This window comes from Chrysochloris asiatica, unplaced genomic scaffold (genome assembly GCF_000296735.1).
Source record: "Chrysochloris asiatica unplaced genomic scaffold, ChrAsi1.0 scaffold00046, whole genome shotgun sequence".
Classification (NCBI taxonomy): Eukaryota; Metazoa; Chordata; class Mammalia; order Afrosoricida; family Chrysochloridae; genus Chrysochloris; species Chrysochloris asiatica.
Window position 1 is genome coordinate 14817462 of NW_006408564.1, and position 22843 is coordinate 14840304.

Below are 22843 nucleotides of genomic sequence, written 5' to 3' on the forward strand. Positions count from 1 at the left end.
TTCAGCAGTTGAAATTTTGCCTTGCATGCTGGAGACTCAGGTTAAATTACGGCTCACTGCTTGTCTATTGGAGTCCTGGTGTGGCACTGTAAGATAACTGCTGGATTGATGTTTCAAACCCATAAGCTGCTCCTTGGAAACCCTATACAGGGTCACTACGAGTTGGAAAAAATTTGATGGCACTTAACAACAACTCATCTCTCAGTAGAGATTTGAGTGCTGCTATGTTGTTGAGCAAGGATCTCTGGTAGCGTAGTGGTTACGAATGGGGCTGCAAGCTGCAAGGTCAGCTGTTCGAAACTACCAGCAGTTCTGTGGGAGAAAGACGAGGCTTTCTGCTCCGTAAAGATTTATAGCCTTGGACACCCTATGCAGGGTCACTATGAGTCGGAACTGACTAGACAGCACTTAACAATTACAATGCTGTTGAGCAGGTTTCAGCAGTGTATCCACAACACAGAGTTGGTGATCTCCTTCTGGAAATCAGCCAGTAAAAACCCTGTGAATCACAATAGTCTGATCCTGTTGTGCATGGGGTCCCCATGAGCTGGGGACTGACTCATAGCAACTAATAGTAACAACAACAACAGTTGGGGTGGAGAGAGAGAATATTCTTCCCTTTTTAATTTCAATGGACTTTGGATGTGGATTTTGGGAAGGCCAAACAATAAATGTCCATTTGACCTCTTGAAAAAAGTTACACACACACACATATATACATATACAGAACTAGGTTGCATTCCATTGTTTTGATGACTGGAATTGATTTCACTAGTCTTGGGTGAAGTTAAGTTCCTCACTATTGAAAGATGATTCTGTCTTGCATTTTTCGGGCCAACATGGATCATGATCTCAGTCCTGATTTTCAGAAAGGTGATTATAGCCAAATGATGTTAGTTCCCTGCTACTATAGAGTTGGCCCTTACCCCTATACGACAAGAAGGCCTGATTTTCCACTACCATTTTTACATTTATTTGATTGACAGTCAGCTTTGTCTACCTGGACTGCAGTGCTGGGAAATTAACTCTCCCTGCCACTATCCTCAATTAATGATTGAGAAGAGTTAGGGCATAAATACTTCATATCTCTTACCTCGCAAGTAAGATAACTTTGAAATGTAATTTTCTACTCTGGCTTCCAGATTTCACCAGGGGAGACCAACTCCAGTTGACCACAGGGCTGCAGTCCCTTCCCAGACTCCCTACTGGCATGTTTCTTGAGATCACCTACAAATAAATTGTTATGATTGTGCACCCAAAGCAACCCTATCGGACAGGATAGAACTACCTCATAGAATTCCTTAAATAGTATTAGTAATATCACATGTAAGTAAATTTTTTTGCTAAAGATCATTCAAAATCAGCTGCAGCAGGACATTAACAGGGAGTTGTCAGAACTTCAGGCCAGTTTCGGACTGGGATGTGGAATGAGGGATGTCACTGCTGATTCAAGATGGATCTTGGCTGAAGGTAGAGAATACCAGAAAGATGTTTACCTTACCTAGGCAAAGTTTTCAACTGTGTGCATCATGACAAGCTATGGACAACATTGTGGAGAATGAGTACTCCAGAACACTTAACTCAGCTCATCAGAAACCTGTACATAGACCAAGAGGCAGTCATTTGAACAGTACATGGGAACACAGAATGGTTTAAAATCAGGAAAGGTGTGTGCCAGGGTTCTATTCTTTCACCATACTTACTCAGTCTGAGTAAGTATGCTGAGAAAATAATCTGAGAAACTGGAATATAAGACGAATACGGCATTGGAGGAAGACTCATTAACAACCTGCGATATGTAAATGGTACAACCTTGCTTAGTGAAAGCAAAGAGAACTTGAAATACTTACTGATGAAGATCACAGACCACAACCTTTGGTAGGAGTTGCATCTCAATGTAAGGAAAACAAAAATTCTGGCAACTGGACCAATAAATAACATCACAACAGATGGAGAAAATACCTAAGCAATAATTGTGAGGTTGGCCCAGGACCAGGCAGTGTTTCGTTCTGTTATGCATACAGTAACTGTGAGTTGGTACTGACTCAACAGCTCCTAGTAACCACAAGTGTCCTTACGGGGGTGTGCTGCCAGACCTTTTCTCCCACAGGGCTGTTGGTGGTATTGAACCAGCAACCTTTTAGTTAGCATAGGAATGCTTAACCATTGTGCCCCAGAGCTCCTTCACTAGTGAAATAGACTTGCATTGAGATGTTTTTCATATGTTGTTGTTATTAGTTACCATTGCGTTGGCTCTGGCTCACAGCGATTCCATGTGTACAGACTGGAACTGCACTATAGTGATTTTCTTTGCACTAATCACCACCATTTGTCTTTGCATTGCCTTTGGTTTTGTTTTAAATACATTCCCAAATTCCCAACACTTGGTGTGGTGCTGTACAATAAGCACAGGACTGCTAACAGCAACGTTGTTGGTTCAAATCAACCAGCAACTCCTTGGAAACCCTATATAAGGTCGATATGAGTCAGAACCAACTCCATGGTACTTAATCATATAATAATCTCTGAATTCTGTATGGTCTTCAATCACATATTTCTTGCTTGGAGATTTAAGCAAAGCTTTGTTTATTCTTTGCAATTGTATTCACCACCCAGGAAGCAAGCCAACTTATTTCTGATGGACAGAGGAAAATATGCCAACCTAACCATGTTTACTGTTGCTTTTACCATCCCTCCATGAATTCTTAGGAAATAATAAAAAATCTTATTTGTGTTCTTTTGGCCTATAGTTGCCTTTGCATTCCTCTCATTTTGTAGTTGTGTGTATTTCTTTAAATTGTTTTATACCGCTGATAGCTTGTGGCTGTGATTAATTTGTTGCTCAGTGTTTTTCTCTGACCTTCAAGGCACTGTCCTCAGGGTAGAGAACGCTGCTGGCAGATTACACCGTCATCAGCCCTTTTCTCATGTTTTGCTTAGTTACAACAAATGCAGATTTACAACTTTAGATGAAACCCACAGCTTCATAATAAGGGAAACAGATGATAATTTTAGTATTTAGATTAAGAAACAAAACAACCTTGAATAAAAGATGAATATTGATTTTAAAATTTTGTTTATCAAGACTTGCAGACTTGTGCATAATTTGATTTCATTTCAGATTTGTTAATCATATGACTGATGGAAGTTGGCCACAAAGAACACATTATTTTCTATTTAAAATTTTAAATAAAATGAATTTATAAAAGTTTGTGCTTAAACAACGACACAACCCTTATTAGTGGTCTGATTTTTGAAAGTTCTTATCTTGTTATTGTGGTTCGGTGCCATTGAGTAGCTTCTGACTCAAAGTGACCATATGCACAATGGAACAGACACTGCCCAGTGCTACACCATCCTCACAACCTTATATTGGAGCCCATTGCTGCTGTCACTGTGTCGTCCAGCTACTTGGCAATCTTCTTTTTGTCTCTGACCCTCCACTTTTCCAAGCATGATGTCCTTCTCCAGAGACTGGTCCTTCCTGGTAACATGATTGAAGTATCAAAGACGAAGGAGCACTCTGGCTGTACTTCTTCCAACACAGATTTGTTTGTTCTTCTGTCTGTCTATGGCACGGTCATTATTCTTTTCCAACACCATAATTCAAATACATCAATTTTTTAAAGATCTTCCTTAATCATTGTCCAACTTTCACATGCATGAGTTGATTAAAAATACCATAGCTTGGGTCAGGTGCTCCTTAGTCCTCAAACTAATATTTTTACACTTGGATAGTGAATAAGGAAGATCATAGAAGAATTGATGCCTTTGAGTTGTGGTGTTGGAGGAGAATACCAAAAGTGCCACGGACTGCCAAAAGAACCAATAGATCTGTTTTGGAAGAAGTGCAGCCAGAGTGCTCCTTGGAGGCCAGGATGGCTAAGCTTCATCTCTCATACTTTGGACATATTGTCCGGAGGAAACAGTCGCTGGAGAAGGAATCATGCTGGGTAAGATGGAGGGTCAGAGAAAAAGAGGAAGACCCCCAACGAGATGGATTGGCCAGGTGGCATCATTGATGGACTCGTGTGTCAGCGGTAGTGAGGTTGGCCCAGGATCGGACATTGTTTCGTTCTTCTGTGCATGGGGTCGCTATGAGTTGGTTCCAACTCGATGGCACCTGACAACAACAACAACAACAACACTTTAAAGAGGTCTTGTGCAGCAGATTTGCCTAATTCAATCTATTGTTAGATTTTTTTGACTACTGCTTCTATGAATGTTGATTGTGGATTCAAGCAAAATAAAGTCTTTGACAACCTCAACCTTTTCTCCATTTTCATGACGCTATTTATCAATCCAGTTATGAAGGTTTTAATTTTCTTTACAGTGAGGTGCAATCCATGCTGAAGACTGTAGTATTTGATCTTCATCAGTAGGCATCATCATATGTTAGAAGCAAGTTGCATAATCTGCATATTGCAGGTCGTTAATGAGTCTTCTTCCAATTCTGATACCATGTTCTTTCTCACACAAGGGTGAATTAAAAATTATCTGCACTAGGTTATATAAAAATGCCTGCCCACATCCATGAATGAGAACAACATTGAGTATGCTCGAGAAATGATTTTGTCGAATAAACGAGTGACAGTGGATTATGTGGTAAATCATTTGCAGATAAACCATGGCTCTGCCTATAAAATAATCCACTACAGACGAGTTTCAAAAAGTTTGTGCAAGATGGATACCAAAACAACTGACTGAAGAGCATAAACAAAAGTGGTTGGACATCTGCAAACAAAATTTGGACCGATACTTGAAGGAAGTTAAAAGTTTCTTAAATATAATCGTTACTGGTGATGAGATATGGGTTCATCACCATGAGCCTGGGAGTAAACAGCAGACTATGGAATGGAAACATCCTCAATCACAACCAAGAAAAAGTTCAAAAGTCAACCATCAGTTGGAAAATGATGCTTACAGTTTTCTGGGATTCTCTAGGGCCACTATTGGAACACTATCAGAAAAAAAGATTAAACAATCAACCGTGCTCATTACAGTGAGATGCTCACTGAAGAGCTGAAGCCTAGTCTTCAGATTAAATGTAGAGGGCTGCTATCCAAGGGCCTTGTGATCATGCATGACAGTGCACATCTGCACAGCTCTCCCCACATTCTTGACACTGCAAAAACTTCATTTTGAGATGGTAACACATTCTTCCTATAGTCCTGATCTTACATCATGTTTTCCCACAGATGTAATCAATTTTATTTCTGTGTATTCTCCCTGGTGAGGTCCATGTGTACAGTTGCCATTATTTAAAAAAGGTATTTGCAACAAATAAGTCATTGGTCTTAAAAAATTCTATCATGTATTCTCTAGCATCATTCCTAACACCAAGGTCATATTTTATAGCTACTGATCCTTCCTCTTTGTGTCCAACCTTAGCATTCCAATCACCAATAATTACTAATGCTTCTTGATTGCATGTTTAATCAGTTTCTCACTGAGGAAATTGGTTGTCATTGTTAAGTGCCATTGGGTTGGTTCTGATTTGTAGCAAACCTGGATAGGTTTTCCAAGGAGTGGCTGGTGTATTTGAACCACAGACCTTGCAGTTATCAGTACAGTGGTGATCCTGTAACACCACACCAGGACTCAGAAGAACTTGGTAGAATTCCTCAATTTCATCATCACTGACGTTAGTGGTTAGTACGTGAATTTGAATAATGGTAATCTTAACTGATCCTTATTGTTGTTGTATGGATATTATCCTATCACACAAAGCACTGTACTTCAAGATAGATCTTGAAAAAAAATTTTTGACAATGAATGTGACACCATTCCTCTTCAATTTGTCATTCCCTTATGCATGTCAGATTCAAAATGGCCAATGCCACTCCATTTTATCTCACTAATGCCTAGGACATTAGTGATGGCTATCATTCCAGGCCAATCAGTCTTTATGTGTTCCAGTTCATTTTTCCTACATTCATACTTTTATGGTTATTAATGGATGTTTGCAACTTTTCCTCTTCATTTTGAGTTGTGAAGCATCAGCAAATGATGGTTCCAAAAGCTTTACTCCATTCGTGTCATTATGGTGAACTCTACTTTGAGGAGACATTTCTATACCAGTCCTATTCTGAGTGCCTTCCAACCCGAGAGATTCATCTTCTAGCACTGTATCTGACAATACTCTGGTGCAATTCATAATATTTTCATCTTCCAGAACTATTTTTGACAATGTCCCATTGCTATTCATAAGGTTTCCAGTGGCTAAACATTCAGAAACAGTCTTCTTCTTTTTCTTAGTCTATCTTAGTCTGGAAGCTTAGCTGACACCTTTCCACCATGGGCGGCCCTTCTGGTATTTAAAAAGTTGGTTACATAGCTTCCAGTACTATAGCAACGCACAAGCCACCACAGTACAACTAGCTGACAGATGACTGGAGCAAATGTTTATAGAAACCCAAATTTATGATAGTGTGTGAATTCATGCCTACATTGGTAACTCAGGGCATGTTAGTGGTGAAGTGGATGGCATTCCCAAAGCCATTGAGAATCTCTACTATCTCCAATAATTATAGACAGAGCATATTGCTATACATTCAGTTGATGGTATTTTGGTCATCATGATCTCAGTCATGCTGATGATCTCATGATGATATCAGTCAATGTTTACCCATTCGATACAACCACGATTTATTGAATGGTTATAGATAAGGTTGCTTCAAAAAGTTTGTGGAAAAGTGAAGTTTTTTCATAAACTTTTTGAACCTCTCTGCCAGCCACGTAAATTGGGGAGTCCCTGGATAGCACAAATGGTTAACATGCTTGGCTGCTAACTGGAAGGTCCAAATCCATTTAGAGATACCTAAGAAATCTACTTCCAAAACATTAGCCATTGAAGCCATGACACATCCTTAGTCACCCTGAGCCAGCATCCACTGGAGGGTAATTGTTTACTATATCCCAGACACCAGAATACCATACGTAAATGGACATGTGGTCCCTGACCTCAAAAAGTTGGCAATCTATTGGGAATACAGACAAATAAACAATTATAATACAGTGCAGCTAGACTGTGATTGGATTTGGGTGTTTCAGAAATTCTTGAGTCACACATTTTCAAACAATAGCTTGGGTCACTACCACAGATGGTTCATTTTCACCATCATGGTTTTTTGTTTTTTAACTTTTTTATTGTGAATGGAGTGAAGGTTTACCCACAGGATCATTCATTTTACAGTCACCAAATCCTACACTTTGTTTCATCTCAATGATTGCAACCCCCTCCATGCAATAGTTACCCTGTTTCCTCCCTGGGGTCTTTATTTCCAGTTCACCCTCCTTCCCATCCCTTCTCAAATTTGTCTTTAGTTAATGTTACCCTTTTGATTTGGAATGATTGCCCATTCCATGATGAGCACACCTTATTAGTGTTGTTGTCCTCTTATATGCTTATGTACTTCTTGTCGTTGTTGAGTGCAGTTTAGTAGGTTCCAACTCTTAGCCACTCTGTATGGGGTTTCCAAGGCTTTAAATCTTTCTGGGAGCAGAAAGTCTCATCTTTCTTCTGCAGAGCAGCTGGCAGATTTGCAGTCCTGTGTTTATCTGTGAAGCCTCTGCACTCCTACCTGCTTGACTAAAAACTGGATCATGAGGGTGAATTCCTTTCTAGACCTGAAGAATGGTCAAGGGCCAGTGTAAGGTTCCTCCAGTTTTGTTCTGACCTGTAAGGCTGGTCTTGTGTGTGTTTGGTTCCACATTTTCTCCCACTCTATCCGGACTGTCTAATGTGATCCCTTTCATAGCAGTTAGTAGTGGTAGCTGGGACCATCTAGTTTTGGTCTCGGAGTCACTCCATCACGTTTTGATCCATTCTAATTTCATCCCGGATTTTCAGTTTGCCTAACTTTGTTCCTGTATATTCATTGACCAGAAAAATTTCTTAGACATCGTAAAACAATGAAAGTAATGCAGAAAATCTATATGTGCAGACATGGAAATGACCCTAAATTGATAAATGAAAAGTGTAATTTGCCAAATATTGGCACAGAATGATTTCCAATTATATAAAACACATATATAAGTATGTCCCAAATTCTAGTATTGAAAACATTGGGAAAAATAAGTTATTTGTTAACAATATGTTTGGGAGGGAAAATGCTTAAACTTTTTATTTCATACAACTCTGATCTATTTGATTTTTTAGCTTAAAAATTATCTGTACATACTTAGATGTTAAAGTACATAGAATTACTGACTAGCTGTTAGCTACACAGACCAACAAATTCAAACTGAACCATATTAAATTATAATCATTCTGTGACATTTTATCTGCTCTTCCCATCATCATCCTTTCCAGTCCCCTTATGTAAATTTTTCCATGAAATCAGTCTCCCCTAAAAGGCTAAACTTGTTCATTAGTGTCGTAAATCGATGTGTATTTGTTTGCTTGCTTGTTTTTTTTTTTTAACTTTGTATTGTGCTCCATGTGAAATTTTACATAGCAAATTGGATTTCAATCAATAAATCAAACACTAATTGGGTGCAGCCCCCTAATGTGTCAGCACTCTCCTCTTTTCCTCCCTGGGTTCCCCATTTCCATTCCTCACATTTCCCTATCTCTTTTGGCCTTTTAATCTTTGGTTTGGGGCAAATGTTGTTTTAAAGAGCATATTCTTCCTGAATGTTGCAGTTTATTTTATATACTCATCGATTAATTGACTCTTTCACTCATCTGTCAGTTTGTTGTACTGTCATGGCTTTTGTGTTGCTGTGATTCTAGAAGCTATGCCACTGGTATTTTATATACTAACAGGGTCCCCCATGGTGGACAGGATTCAGCAGAGCTTCCGGATTAAGACAAACTAGGAAGAAGGAGAGGCAGACCACTTCTGAATGTTTAATGAAAACCTTATGAATAGCAGTGGAACTTTGCCAGATATAATGCTGGAAGCACTATATACAGGTAGGAAGGCCCTCAAAATACAATAGAGGTGGCCAGAAGGCTGGCTTGCAAAATGTGCCCTTTGGCTGTTTCAACAAATACATATTTTCTGTGTGTTTTGTGTATAAAACAAACAAACAAGAGGGAATAGAGGTAAATACTGGAACAAAATATGATTGGTTGAGTGCAAAACTGATGATCTATCCTGCCAACTATCACTCAATTCACATTAAAAGCTTAAAAAAATGTAATGTGCAAAGAAAAAAAAAAAGAAATACAATAGGGGAAGCGCTACTTTCTCAAAACAGAGTTGACCTTAATGATATGAACGGAGTAAAGCTTTTGGGACCTTCATTTGTTGGTATGGCACAATTCAAAATGAGGAGAAACAGCTATAAATGTCCATTAATAATCAGAACTTAGAATGTATGAAATATGAATCTAGGAAAACAAATAGTAAGAATCAGTAGTTGGAAAATATGGTCTTGACGATAGAAATAGTTTGCATGATAGAATTTTTCAAGACCAACGACTTCTCACTGCAAATACTGTTTTCAGCAACATAAAATGTGACTCTATACGTGAACCTCACCATATGAAATATACAGGAATCAAAATGAATACATCAATGGGAAAAAATGAAAATAAGCTCTATATTATTAGCCAAAACCAGACCCCAATCCATTGAACAGACAGACCATCAATTGCTCATATGAAGTTTAGGTTGAAGTTGAAGTAAATTAAAACAAATCCACAAGAGCCAAAATATGACCTTGAATACATCTCACCTGAATTTAGATTTAGAAATCATCTCAAAAACAGATTTGATGCATTGGACTCTAACGTCCAAGGACCAAAAATGTTGTGAAATGACATCAAGAACATCACATGAAGAAATCAAAAGTTCATTAAAAAATTAAAAATACAGGGAAGAAAAGATCAAAATGGACGTCAGAAGAGATGCTGAAACTAGCTCTTGAGTATAGAGATGCTAAAGTGAATAGAAGAAATCAGGAGGTAAAAGAGCTGAGCAAAAAATTTCAAAGGCAGCTTGAGAAGGCAAAGTCAAATATTAACAAGAAATGTGAAAAGATCTGAAGTTAGAAAACCAAAAGAAAATGTAGGCTCATCATTTCTCAAGATGAAAGAAATGAAGATAGCATTCAAGCCTCGACTTGAAATACTGAAGGATTCTATGAGGAAAATACCAAAAAAAGAAGAAAGGACTATATGAAGTAAGGAGCTCTGGTAGTGAGGTGGTTACGAATTGGGCTGTGAACCTTAATGTCAGCAGTTCAAAACTACCAGCCGCTCCTTGAGAGAAAGATAAGGCTTTCTGCTCCCATAAAGATTTACAGCCTTGGAAACCCTGTACAGGGTCGCTATGGGTTGGATCCGACTCGATGGCACTTAACAACAACAACAATGCCAAAAAGAACTGGTCAGTGCTCAGTCATTTCAAGGGGTAGCATATGATTAAGAACCAATCATACTGAACGAAGAAGTTTAAGCTGCACTGAAGTCATTGTTGAAAAACAAGGCTCTGGGATTGATAGAACACAAATGGAAATCTTTCAAAAATATGATGTAGCACAGGACACAGTCACTCATCTATGCCAAGAAATTTGGAAGACAGCTGCCTGGCCAATTGATTATAAAAGTTCCATATTTCAGCTCATTCCAAAGAGAGGTGACCCAATTGAATGTGGAAATCATCAAAAAAGTCTCATTAATATCACATGCTAATAAAATTTTGCTGAAGATAATTCAAAAACAGTACATCTACAGGGAGTTCCAGAAACTCAAGCCAGATTCCAAAGAGGATGAGGAACTAAAAATATCATTGCTGATTTCAGATGGATCTTGGCTAAAAGCAGAGTATACCAGAAAGATGTTTGCTTGTGTTTTGTTGACTAGGCAAAGGCATTTTGACTGTGGATTAAAACAAACTATGGGCAACATTGAGAAGAATGGGTATTCCAAAAACACTTAATTGTACTCATTAGGAACCTGTAGATAGATCAAGAGGCAGTTTATTTGACTATAACAAAGTGAGCAAATAATGCAAGAAACTGGATTATATGAAGAAGAGCCTGTCATCAGGATTGGAGAAAGGCTCAGTAGCAGCTTTTGACATACAGATGGTCCAACCTTGCTTGCTGGAAGTGATAAGGTCTTAAATTATTTAATGCTGAAGATCAAAGACTACTGCCCTCAATATAGATTGCACTGGATTGTAAATAAAACAAAAATCCTCACAACTAGACCAATAAATAGCATCATGATAAATTAGACTAAAGACTAAATTTGTCAAAGACTTCATTTTGCTTGGATCCATAATCAACGTTTAAAAGGAAGCAGCAGTCAAGAAATGAAACAATGGCTTGAATTAGATAAATCTGCTGCACAAAACCTCTTTTAAGTATTCAAGAGCAAAGACGTCAGTTTGAGAACTAAGGTGTACCTGATTCAAGTTATGGTACCTTAAATTGCCTTTCATATGCATGTGAAAGCTGGAAAATGAATAAGGAAAACTGTAGAAGAATTGATGCATTTGAATTATGGTGTTTGTGAAGATTATTGAAAGTATGATGGACTTTCAGAAGAACAAACACATTCGCTACTGGAAGAAGTACAAACAAAATGCTCCTTAGAAACCAGTATGGCAAAACTTCCTGTCTGGTTCTTTGGACATGTTGTTGGTAGGGATGCATCCCTGGAGAAGGACATCATGCTTGTTAAAGTGGAGAGTTAATGAAGAAGAAGAAGACCCCTACGAGCATGGATTGATACAGTGGCAGCAACACTGGCCTCAATCATAACAATTGTGAGAATGGCTCAGGATCGGGTAGTGTTTCATTGTGTTGTTCATAGGGTCACATTGAGTCAAAGACAACTTGAGGGTACCTAAGAACAACAACAATCAATTTGCTGAAAGATGGCCGGCCTCCCATAGTATCTTCAGTTTCAGGTTAGAAGCTTGTTTTAGGGTGATTGTCTCTGTGTTCCTCCAGTCTCTTTCAGACTAGTTAATCTGGTTTCTTTTCTTTTTAACTGAATTTTAATCTACATTTTTACCCATTCTATCTGGCAGTTTTTATTGTGGTCCTGGTCAGAATGGTCAGTAGTAATGGTATTCTGGCACCATCTAATTCTTCTGGTCTCAGGCTGTGATTCATGAGGGACATTAGTTCTCTGGACAAACAGATTCCTTGAACCTTCGGTTTTCTTCTTTCTCCTTTGCTCCAGGAAGGAAGAGACCAACAGTTGCTTCTTAAATGGTTGCTCTCAAGTTTTTAAAACCCCAGATGCTACTCATGAGATGAATATGTAGAACATTTTATTTATGACCTTTGACAAAGTGTATTTGTTGAATGTTTACTGTGGTCACTGGAATCCATCAGAAAGGAAAGCAGACACGTTTTCTTGACTCTGCAGTGCATACAGCTGAGGGGTAGCTTTCCTCTCTTCCTTCTACTTTTCTCTTTGTCTTCTCCTCTCCTCTCTCAAAGCCCACTTTCTACGGGAAGCCTTCCTTTACTTCTCCTTCCTCAGGATCATAGAGTTTAGTCTGTATACATTTTTGGAAGGTTGTAGAACCTGTGAACATCTACATGATTGTATTTTTAGCTTTCATTTATTGTTGTTTTTAAGCGCCATCAAGTCAGTTCTGCCTCAGAGTCCCTATATAGGGTTTCTGAGGAGTGGCTGTTTGGTTTGAATCGCTGACCTTGAGGTTCAAACCAACCTTGCAGTCCAGAGCTTATCCTATAGCATCACACCAGTAATTCATTTATTTATCTTATATTTATTGAGTGCACTGAGGATAGATTTGGGAATAAGACACTTATGACGGCTGTGTAACATATTATGAAAGAGAATTAGAGAGTTCTAGTGTAGTTGTATGAAGTGGGCTGCGAACCTTAAGATCAGCAGTTCGAAACTACCAGATGTTCCACGGAAGAAAAATGATGCTTTGTACTCCTGTAAAGATTTACAGCCTCAGAAACCCTGTAGAGGGTCGCTATGAGTTGGAACCGACTCCACAGCACTTAACAACAACAAGTTGTTATTGTGTTGTTCATAGGGTCACATTGAGTCAAAGACAACTTGATGGTACCTAACAACATGGTTATGAGTTGGGCTGCTAACCTCAAGGTTTCTCTCATTACGTGGGAGAAAGATAAGCCTTTTTGATCCTGTAAAGATTAATAGCCTTGGAAACCCACTCTATTCATGGCTGCTAAGAGTCGAAACTGACTCCACACATACCACCACCATGGCCGTGGAGTTCAGGTGTGGTGCTGTGGGATAATGCACTAGATCACAAGGTCAGTTTGAACCACAATATCTGTGGTTCAAATTCACCAGCTACTCCTTGGAAACCCTATTCAGGGTCGCTATGAGTCAGAACCGACTTGACAGCACTTAGTAAGAACAATGAGAATATATTTCAGGGAATGAATGCTGAATGAGGGGCGATGAAGGCATAGTGAGAATTGGGAGGGCTTTCCTGGGAAAGTAAAAATTTGCTGGGATTTGAAGGATGAGAAGAGGAAGCTAAGGGGAGGGCTACAGGTGGGAAGAACCATGGTTCACCAGATGAACTAAAAGAAGGCCAGTGTAGCTGGTGCCTTAAGAAAAAGGAGAGTAAGTTAGATAGAGAAGGCTGGGGATTTAGCAAGGGCCAGACCGTATCCAAATTTATAGATTACCTGAAGGAGTTTAGACTTCATTCTAAGAGCCAGGGAAGGCTTTGAGGGCTTTTAATTGGAGGAGGAACCATATCAGACTTACCTTTTGGAAAGGTTAGCTGGATGATGAGAGGGAGTGAATTAGAGCTCATGGGAGTTTCTAGTGCATCTCTGAAAAGTACACAGCTGCTACTGTGGACTGATTGTTAACATAGTGAATGTTTTTTAATCGTTAAGTGCACTGAGTCGGTTCTGACTCATAGCAACCCTCTATTGGGTTTCTGAGGCTTTAAATCACTGGGGGAGCCGAAAGCCTCATCTTTCTCCCAGTTCGTCAGGCAGGCTCAAACTGAGTACTTTGTAGTTTGCAGTCCAATGGTTAAAACAGGAAGCCACTATGCTCCTAGTTTTTAAAATTAGGTTAATCATTTTCTTATCATGTTTATCTCTTAACTCCCATCTGACCATTTTTTTCTATGAACTCCTCCCCCTCAGCCTTCAAATAACTCTCCAATTTTCCTGCTTTAAAAAAAGAGTAAAAGGCAGGTATTTCATAAGAGGATATCCAAATTGCCAACATACATAATAAAATACAATAGACTGCATTTTTATAATTACAAAAATAGAATGATAAACCTGTACATGAGTTACCAGAAAGGTGAAACTTAAAAAGAATGACAATGCTCAGTGTTGGCAAGGATTCAGGACAACAGAGATTTTATATATCGCTGCTAAGTATGTAACTTTGTCTTATGGAAAATTTCCAACCTTCCACTTGGAAGATTGGCAGCAGCTCCTAAAACCTGAGCATACCTTTACCCTATCCTATGACTCAGCACTTGCCATACCAACATTATTCATAATACCCCCAAACTGAAAACAACAAAGAAACTTTGATAAACAGTGGTATTAACCCAGGCCTTCCAAGTCGGTTTGAACCACAAGGTTGGCAGTTAAAGAAGTTGGTTTTAACTATAAGGTTGGTGGTTCAAGTTCACCAGGAGCTCCTCAGAAACCCTATACAGGGTTGCTATGGGTCAGAATCGACTTGACGACCCTTAACAGCAGCAACAATTCATACAATGAAGTATCCGACATCAATGAGAATAAATGAACCACACTTACAGCAATGACATAATCTAGAGCAAGAGAAACCAGGCATGAAAGAAAATGTACTGCAATTCTAATGATATAAAAGCTTAAAACAGACAACTCCAAGGTATGATATTAGAAGCCAGGACAGTGATTACTTTCTTAGTAATCACTTAGAGGCTGTCTTAGTTCTCTAGTGCTGCTATAATGGAAATACCACAAGTGGGTGGGTGATTTTAGCATACAGAAATTGATTTTTTTCAGGTTAGGAGGCTAGACGTCTGAACTCAGGGGCTCAGGGTGCAAGCTCTGTGGGAAGTTTTCTCACTCTGTGTTGGCTCTGGAGTCCTTGTATCTATCTTCTGAGCTGCTGGGTAATCCTGATGCGGCTTGGCATCTCTCTTTCCCTATCTCTACCCTGCTTGTTTAATCTCTTTTATAGCTCAAAAGAGATAAACTCAAAATACATGCTATATGCAGTCAGCCTCATTAACATAACAAAACAACTCATTCTCAATGGGATTATCACCACAGGCAAAGAGGATAAGGTTTAAAACACACTTTTGGGGGGACACAATTCCACCTGAAACCTTTTGTTGTTGTTAGGTGCCATTGAGTCACTTCCAACTCATAGCGACCCTGTGCACGACAGAGCAAAGCATTGCCCATCCCATCATTCTCAGCGTTGTTAAATTTGAGTCCATTGCTGCCGCCACTGTGTCTATCTGTCTCCTTGGGTCAGCCTCTTTTTCACTGACCCTCCACTTTTCCAAGCATGATTTTCTTCTCATGGGACTGGTCCCTCCTGATACCATAAACCAAGTCTTGCCATCCTGGCTAAGGGGCATTCTGTACGTACTTCTTCCTACACAGATTTGTTTTTCTGGCAGCACATGGTTCTTTCAATATACTTTGCCAACACCATAATTCAAGCATGTCAATTCTTCTGTGGTGGTCTTCCTTATTCATTATCCAAATTTCACACATTTATAAGAGAAGATTCAAAACACCATAGCTTGAGTCAGGTATGCATTGATCCTCAAACTGCTATCTTTGTTCTTGAGCACTTTAAACAGGTCTTTTGCAGCAAATTTGCTTAATGCTCTACGTCATTTGATTTCTGGACTGCTCCTGTTATAAATGTTGATCGTGCATTCAAGCAAAATGAAGTCTTTGACAGCTGCAGTCTTTTATCCACTTACCAAGATGCTATTTACTAGTCATTGTGAGTTGTTGTTAGGTACTGTCCAGTTAGTTCTGACTCATAGCGACCTTTTACACAACAGAACAAAACACTACCTGGTTCTGCAGCAACTTCACAATTGTTACTACACGTGAGTCCACTGCTGTTGACACTGTGCCAATGTATCCCACTGGGGACCTCTCTCTGTTTTGCTGCCCCTCTAGTTTACCAAGAATGATGTCGTTCTCTAGGGACTGAAGTCTCCTGATAACATGTCCAAAGTATGAGAGACAAAGTCTTGCCGTCCTCACAAATGATCTATCCGTGTCATTTATACTACTATTCAATGCTGATATCTCTGAAGTATTGTTTCTGCATGATGTGTATATGTTGGGTGAGTTACTTTCACCCTTCTGACCTCAATTTTCGAATCTATAATAAAGGCAGTAACAGTCATCTCCTTACTGTGGTTATTGTGAGATTTCAATGAAGTAACACATACCAAATGCTTGGCACCGAATAGTTACTTACCCATTAAGTGGGGTAGTAGTACGAGAACAGTAGGTTTGAGCTCATAGATCACCAAGATTAAATAGAATGGAATGTGTTGCTTTGAAAGGTCAATTTGTAGAAAACAACTTGTGATGTTCTACCTATCCTGTTTGAAAAGTAGCCATTTCCCTAAAACCTCAGTCATCCTCAGGAAAGGCCAGCCTGATTCAGTGACAGATACAAATCAAAAGGAAAAAAAAAAAAAGATAACAAATTGTTCGATAGCTCTCAAATCTAAGTGATTCTACGGCTGGTAGGGACTAAAGAGTGAAAAGAGTCCTCTGAATCTTACAGAATCTTGTACAACACTTTAACAAATATATAAGAATCATATATAATTGGCACACGCTTTGTTTGAATGCAAACACTGCTGTTTAAGTGGTGCTTAAAAACAGTTTGTTGGCCTTCCCTACATACAGGAGAAACATTTCTCTCGTTTACACTACTCACTTGCTTAGCAAACTCTTATTTATCCTATAATGCAATCGTAATCTGCCCAACATGTTAAAATGCCCACAGATTCTGAATTAGCACAGTAGAAATTAACGGAATTTTAGGCTATTTTTTTAAATGGAGAGCTATGAGTATGGAAAAACTATGTACTCCAAGAGTTTCAAGAGCATCCTAAGAAAGTGGTCCCTTTGCGCCTCTTCTCTCCCTTTTCTTGCTTCTTGTGTCTTGGTTCTGACTTTCAAAGGAGACAGAGGAAAAAATCAAAAGACTCAAGCATACATGGTTAGGACATCTGAATAGTTATTTATTGAGAAGCCACAGTTTTCCACACTTTTATAACTGTAGGCTTTATATAAGGCAAAAGCAAGATGGATCCACTACTTTACACAGAAAGAAACAGCTCTGCAGAGGACTCCAGGGTCATGCAGTGATAGATCAAAAATGCAATGTACATGACAGATATAAAAAACATTGTGGAACAAAATAGTTTAAATTAAGGTTACAATCTACTGAAGGAAAAAATCCACATCTTATTATAAACACATTTATAGTCTAGGCTTTCATTTAAATATTGTTTTTTCTGTTTTACATACACAATTATTGAAACTCAAAAGCAAAATATAACATTTAGTACGATAAACTTTGACAGAAGACAGTTGCTCTGACCTGTGCTTGGTGTTACATATGATAGGATCGCCCTTGCTGTGGCATTGAAGACGATCAATCCATCGGTATGCAGTCATCCTTTTTTTGGCTATGTGGATAAATGAAATGATGAGCTAACAAGGACATAAGGGGTTCATTTTTAGTGTGGGGGAACAGAAAGAATCCAAAGTTGGAGCCTTGCCTTTTGTTTTTCAAAAAAAAAAAAAAAAAACAAAGCAGATCTATGTTCCTTAATTAAATTATTTATGTACTCATTTTAATAACTGGCATCCACAAACATGAAACAAAGAAATGGAAGTACTTGACGTACTCACCCTCATATCCATTTACTGTCAATGCATACACAGTACGTTAATGAAGCATCATGTAACTTCGTTTATAACAGGGACACACCTAGCGGTTGGACTATGGATTCTCTGTGAACGGTACTTAAAGAATGGTGCTCCATATTGCTTGTAAACATATAGACATGGAATCAAGGAATCAATGGATTCAAAGTCATTTGCTAATCTTGGTACCACATAACTATAATGGCAATTGTATTGGTAAACATCTCATGGGCATGGGAGGTGACAGAAAATTCCCTAGTGGGGTTAACTAACAGACTAAGGACATGCATTGGTTACAGGACTCTGTCCCAATGGGATCTAGGATCCAATGATCTAATCGTCTTCTTCATCTTCTTCATCGCTGTCTTTCATGCTGATTCCCTGCAGGCCCCCTCCCTCGCTCACCGAGGCTGTGGCTTCCTCCACAGTAAGACGGTTCCGGATGGTTTCATAGGTCTTGCTGTTTAAGGTGGAATCCAGGACCCCTTGCAATCGGAAATCTCTATAGGTTTTCTAAAGAGGGAAAAGATGCAGTGATAAGGGAGATCTCATCTCCAGGATGGGCAGGGGGAGGGTGCTAAACAAGTGTGGGTCTGAGAGCACTGATCTGCGGCGAAGTGTCATCCTTTATACATTATCAACTACAAAGCCACCATGCTCAGATTTCACTTGTATTGAAAATCGAGATTCGCTGAATGACAGAAAATGAGAAATTGTGACAGGATAAACTCTATTAGATGAGACAAAGCAAAGAACATAAGCTTGTGTTTATTCAGTTCCATAAAGGGAAATGTTCCATAATTGTTTTGGTTTGCTTCTTTTTCTTAGGTTATTATAATATAATATGATAGACAGTGTAAAGGGCTATAACATATAAATAATGGATTAAGTGATTATGGTATTTTGAGATTTCTGTTGCAGTCTGGTCTTTAGTATTTCTGAGGCTTTTAATTGCATGAGCCATATCCCTCTGTCTCATTTCACAAGACAGACATATGTATGTTGGTATATGAAACCTATTACGGGCAGCAACAATTATGGGGAAGATAGAGCGCTAATGCCTCATCAATATGTTGCAGGCATGTGACTCACTTCTCATCTCCTTAGCAAAGCGCTGTATCTATTCCGTTCACAACTTCATGGTCTCAGGGAAATATTTGGCTCTTTTTCAAGAACAATGGTTCAGTATTACTATGCTGCAAGTTCTTTGTTCCTTCAGGCGATTTCTCTCGGATTTCCTTAGGTATCCTAGGGACTGTTTTTCTAGAAATCCCATAGCGTTAATTGAACATGACCAGAAGCATCTGGCTGTTGTCTACTTCATAACAAAAAAAAATTTTTTTAAAGGTCTCTCTCAAAGTGCAACTCTTCTCATCACACTGCATATGATTTCAGCTTCTGATTCTGCTGTTTGCTTCTCCTATTGATATGGGAAACTCGCTAAAGGTGTAAGAGAAGGGACATTAACATACTTTGCTGCCAGTCCCATTATGATTTCTCTTTTTAATAGTCTACATAATGCAGTCAGCAATCATAATGCCAGCCCTGCTTGAAAGTCAGACGTTGGAATTGCTGCAGAGTTAATGAGTGAATGCACTTTGGCTTGCAGTTGTTGTTAAGTGCCATTGTGTCAGTTTGACTCTGTACAGGGCTTCCAAGGAGCTTCTGGTGGGTTTGTACCACCGACCTTGTGGTTCATCGTCCAGTGCTGATCCTACAGCATCCCACCAGGAGTCCAATATCGTAAAATCATGGACAGAATAACCAAAGTCCTCTTTTCCAGTTTGTGCCTTTCCCAGCCTGATAATTAACAGTGCCTTTTTCATTCTTAAAAGTAAACTGGTTTAGACAATAAATGATAAAGTTGTCGTAATTATGGATCAAGCTTTGCAGTTCTCCTCAGAGGAGGAAACTAGGTAGCTAGTGAACTGTGCCTTAACTTATGAGGAGAGAGGGTAGGAGGTTGAGGAAATGATAAACATGATGTAGACCAGATGACCAGGTAATTCACTTGAATTTTTGTTTTGTTGGTTTCAATAAGTTCTTTTATTGCCACTTAGAACAAACAACTTTTTCTGAAATGTAGTGGGAAAGAAAGGAAGGAGCACTTGAGTATTCTTCCCTTATGCAGATCTCAGAGTTGTATGCTCCCTGAGTAGACCGTAAATACTTCAAGGATAGTGGCCACATCTATTCGCTTTTTAAACCTCCAGATTTTAAAATAAATAAACAGGATCTCAACTAATATCAAATGTTGGATAGATAATTAAATGCTTCTTGAAAAAATGAATGAATGAATGAATGAATGAATGAATAAACAAAGTGGCTGCCTAGGTAGGAAAGAAAGTCAATTATTCTTGGAAGATTGCCCTGGAAAGGGAGACCTCTGGGTGTTATACTTGGCAAACAGGTGGCGATTTTTGTTTTCTATCTGTGTGTTTTGGCACCAGTTATCGTGTGCCCACTCTTGGCAAAAGTGGAAAGGTCCCTTTGGCCAGGACATTTCAGAACCCCTTCCTTGTGGTTCATGCTTGTGGTTTTTGACAGAAGGAAAAGATTAAACCTCCTCTGTAACTTATGTATTTTTCTTAATAAAATTCAGCAAACTCCAACATTCCCAGGATAGATTTAGAAATATCAACAAGGAGAAGATATTTTAAAATATTAAAATGATGTCTTCTTCTCACATCATCATCCACCAAATAAATAAGGGACAGACAGAAAATTTCCAAAATAGTATTTATAGCCAGAACATGGAATTTGAGTGGTCAGGTCAGTGAGCCTGAAGAAACTAGAATAAGAAGTATGAAAATTCGGCTGCATTGATAATCTAAGGGTATATATTGCTTTTTTAAAGAGCTGTGGTACACTGCTGTTTATGACCTTCCCTGGACTCATGCGTTGTAAGATCAACTGCAGATGATAGCAATTCTCCTTAATTACACACAACCAAACAGTAATTGGTTTTAAGTCAGCACTGGGGTAGAGGAGCACCTTCAGTGCAATGGTACTAATCCAAATGAAACTAAGAAGTAGGGGGAGGAGGAAGAGGAGGGAGACTTGGCAAGCAGATCAGAAATAGAAATTCACCTATGTTTGATTGTGAAAATATTTTAAAGGAGACATTGTACATGCACATGTTTTTAAAATCCTCTGTGGCGAAGCATCAAAAAGAAACTGAAATGATCAAAACGTATTTACCCCCTTCTGTGATCTTATTATTTCATGTAAACCACTGAGATTTCACGCTGAAATAATTATCATTAGTCCAAAGCGCACACACATGAACAGGGGAAGAAAGCTACTTTCAGGGTATGTTATCTCACCTTCGTGATCCTTTACATTTGATTGTATACACGCATTGTAAGAGAAACTACTTCAATTAACTATGAGAACAATATTGATTTGCATTCTGATAACATTCTGATAATTATCACAGGACAAATTTAGAAATAGCTAGAGATAAATATTTCTATTAAATTAATTGTGGCAATATTTTAATTTAATGAAACCATAAATGAAATTGGCAATTGGTATGATTAGCAGAATTATACCAAATGTCTGCTTCTGAAATTCTTATGTCAATGGGACTATATAACTGCTGTAGTATTTTTGCAAGGCCAATATATAAAGTGTGTTTGTAGCCTGGGTTCAGATTTCATATTCATTTTTATTGAATCTCCTTTAATGTCTGTGTAAGAAATTAAGCATGCATCCCAAACAGACTTCATAGGTTTCATTTGTCTAAGACACTGTTTTAGAGAGCATCTTGTTTTATCTGTAAACTGACGTTTTCAGAGCTAAGGAAGTTTTACAGTTTACTAATGAAACATATTTTAGTAAACTATTTGCAAAGAAGTATTAATTTTTTCTTTTACCTTTACCATCCTAATTAGAGTTTTCAACTGATAAATGTGAAGCTGTAAGTCCATCCGGTCCGTCAACCAGGTGCAGATCACATTCATGGAGCTGTTGTACCATTGCTGAAAAGAGAGACAAAAGTTCTCCAGCCAACACACCATGGAGAGTTTATAGAGCAGAGTGGGAAAGGGCCCCTGTTTGAGCATCTCGCTCTGTTCTAAAAGGAAACAAAAACGGCTAAAGAGAATTTGAGAGCAAAGAGATCATCAATATTAACAATATCAACTCACAAGGTACTGGATCAGCCTAAAAGAGATTGGTTTGGACTTTGAATCTAAATCAGAAAACTCTTCCACCATAAACATTTCATATACAGTGCATTCATAAAGACCATCTTTTGGCTTTTCAGAGACCCCTTTTTATTGGTTATTTTACTCAGCTGAGATTCAAGTCACTGTGTATTTCCTAACGCCATTGTCTCGGGTACCCAGAGAAATGGGGACTTCTCCACTGAATCAACTGATGTCATTTGTCACTTACCTTTTGAAAAATACAGACCCCATCTGCTAAGCACAGCTCTGAGAGTGAAGCTTACCTTTATTTATGCTACCAGGGTATCCTGACAAACACAATGCCTGAGAGTTTCTCTTTAAGGGCCAAACTACACTCTGGGCAGCTTATGTGCCCCTATGTTGGCTCTGCAATCTGTTTTAATCTTAACACCAAAAAATTATGGAAGATGAGAGAAAAAAAAAAAAAAATCTACAAATGAGCTCATTTCAAGCTGTTGAAATCATACTTCCCCTTAAGGGGGTTAAATTTTGCTTCTTGTCTGTGAAAAATGCTTGAAGCTGTGTCACTTTAGACTGCCACCCCTGTGGCGCAGGAAGTCTCTGGTGTGGTATAATTTTGCAATACTGCTCATATATTCATAAATCTCACTCGGAGACATATGAACAGTGTTATAAAGTGTCAGTATGAAAAAAAAAAATCTAATCTTTTAAACTTCACCAGGTTTCATTACGCTCTGCTGCTTATACCAAACAATTTACAAATAAAATGAAAAGGTGTGGATGGACCTATATATTTATTTATAGGGCTTCTATATGATCTG

General features: G+C 38.6%; 1 protein-coding gene across 1 annotated transcript in view; it reads right to left on the reverse strand.

The window, feature by feature from the left end:
• Window positions 1–18201: 18201 nt before the first annotated feature.
• CADPS (Ca++-dependent secretion activator) overlaps window positions 18202–22843 on the reverse strand; it is a 755300-nt gene continuing 750658 nt past the window's right edge. The window contains exons 30-31 of the mRNA XM_006862100.1: window positions 21747–21851; window positions 18202–18381 (exon numbers count right to left, since the gene is read on the reverse strand). Coding sequence (XP_006862162.1) covers window positions 18202–18381; window positions 21747–21851 — 285 coding nt within the window. The remainder of the gene's footprint in view (window positions 18382–21746; window positions 21852–22843) is intronic.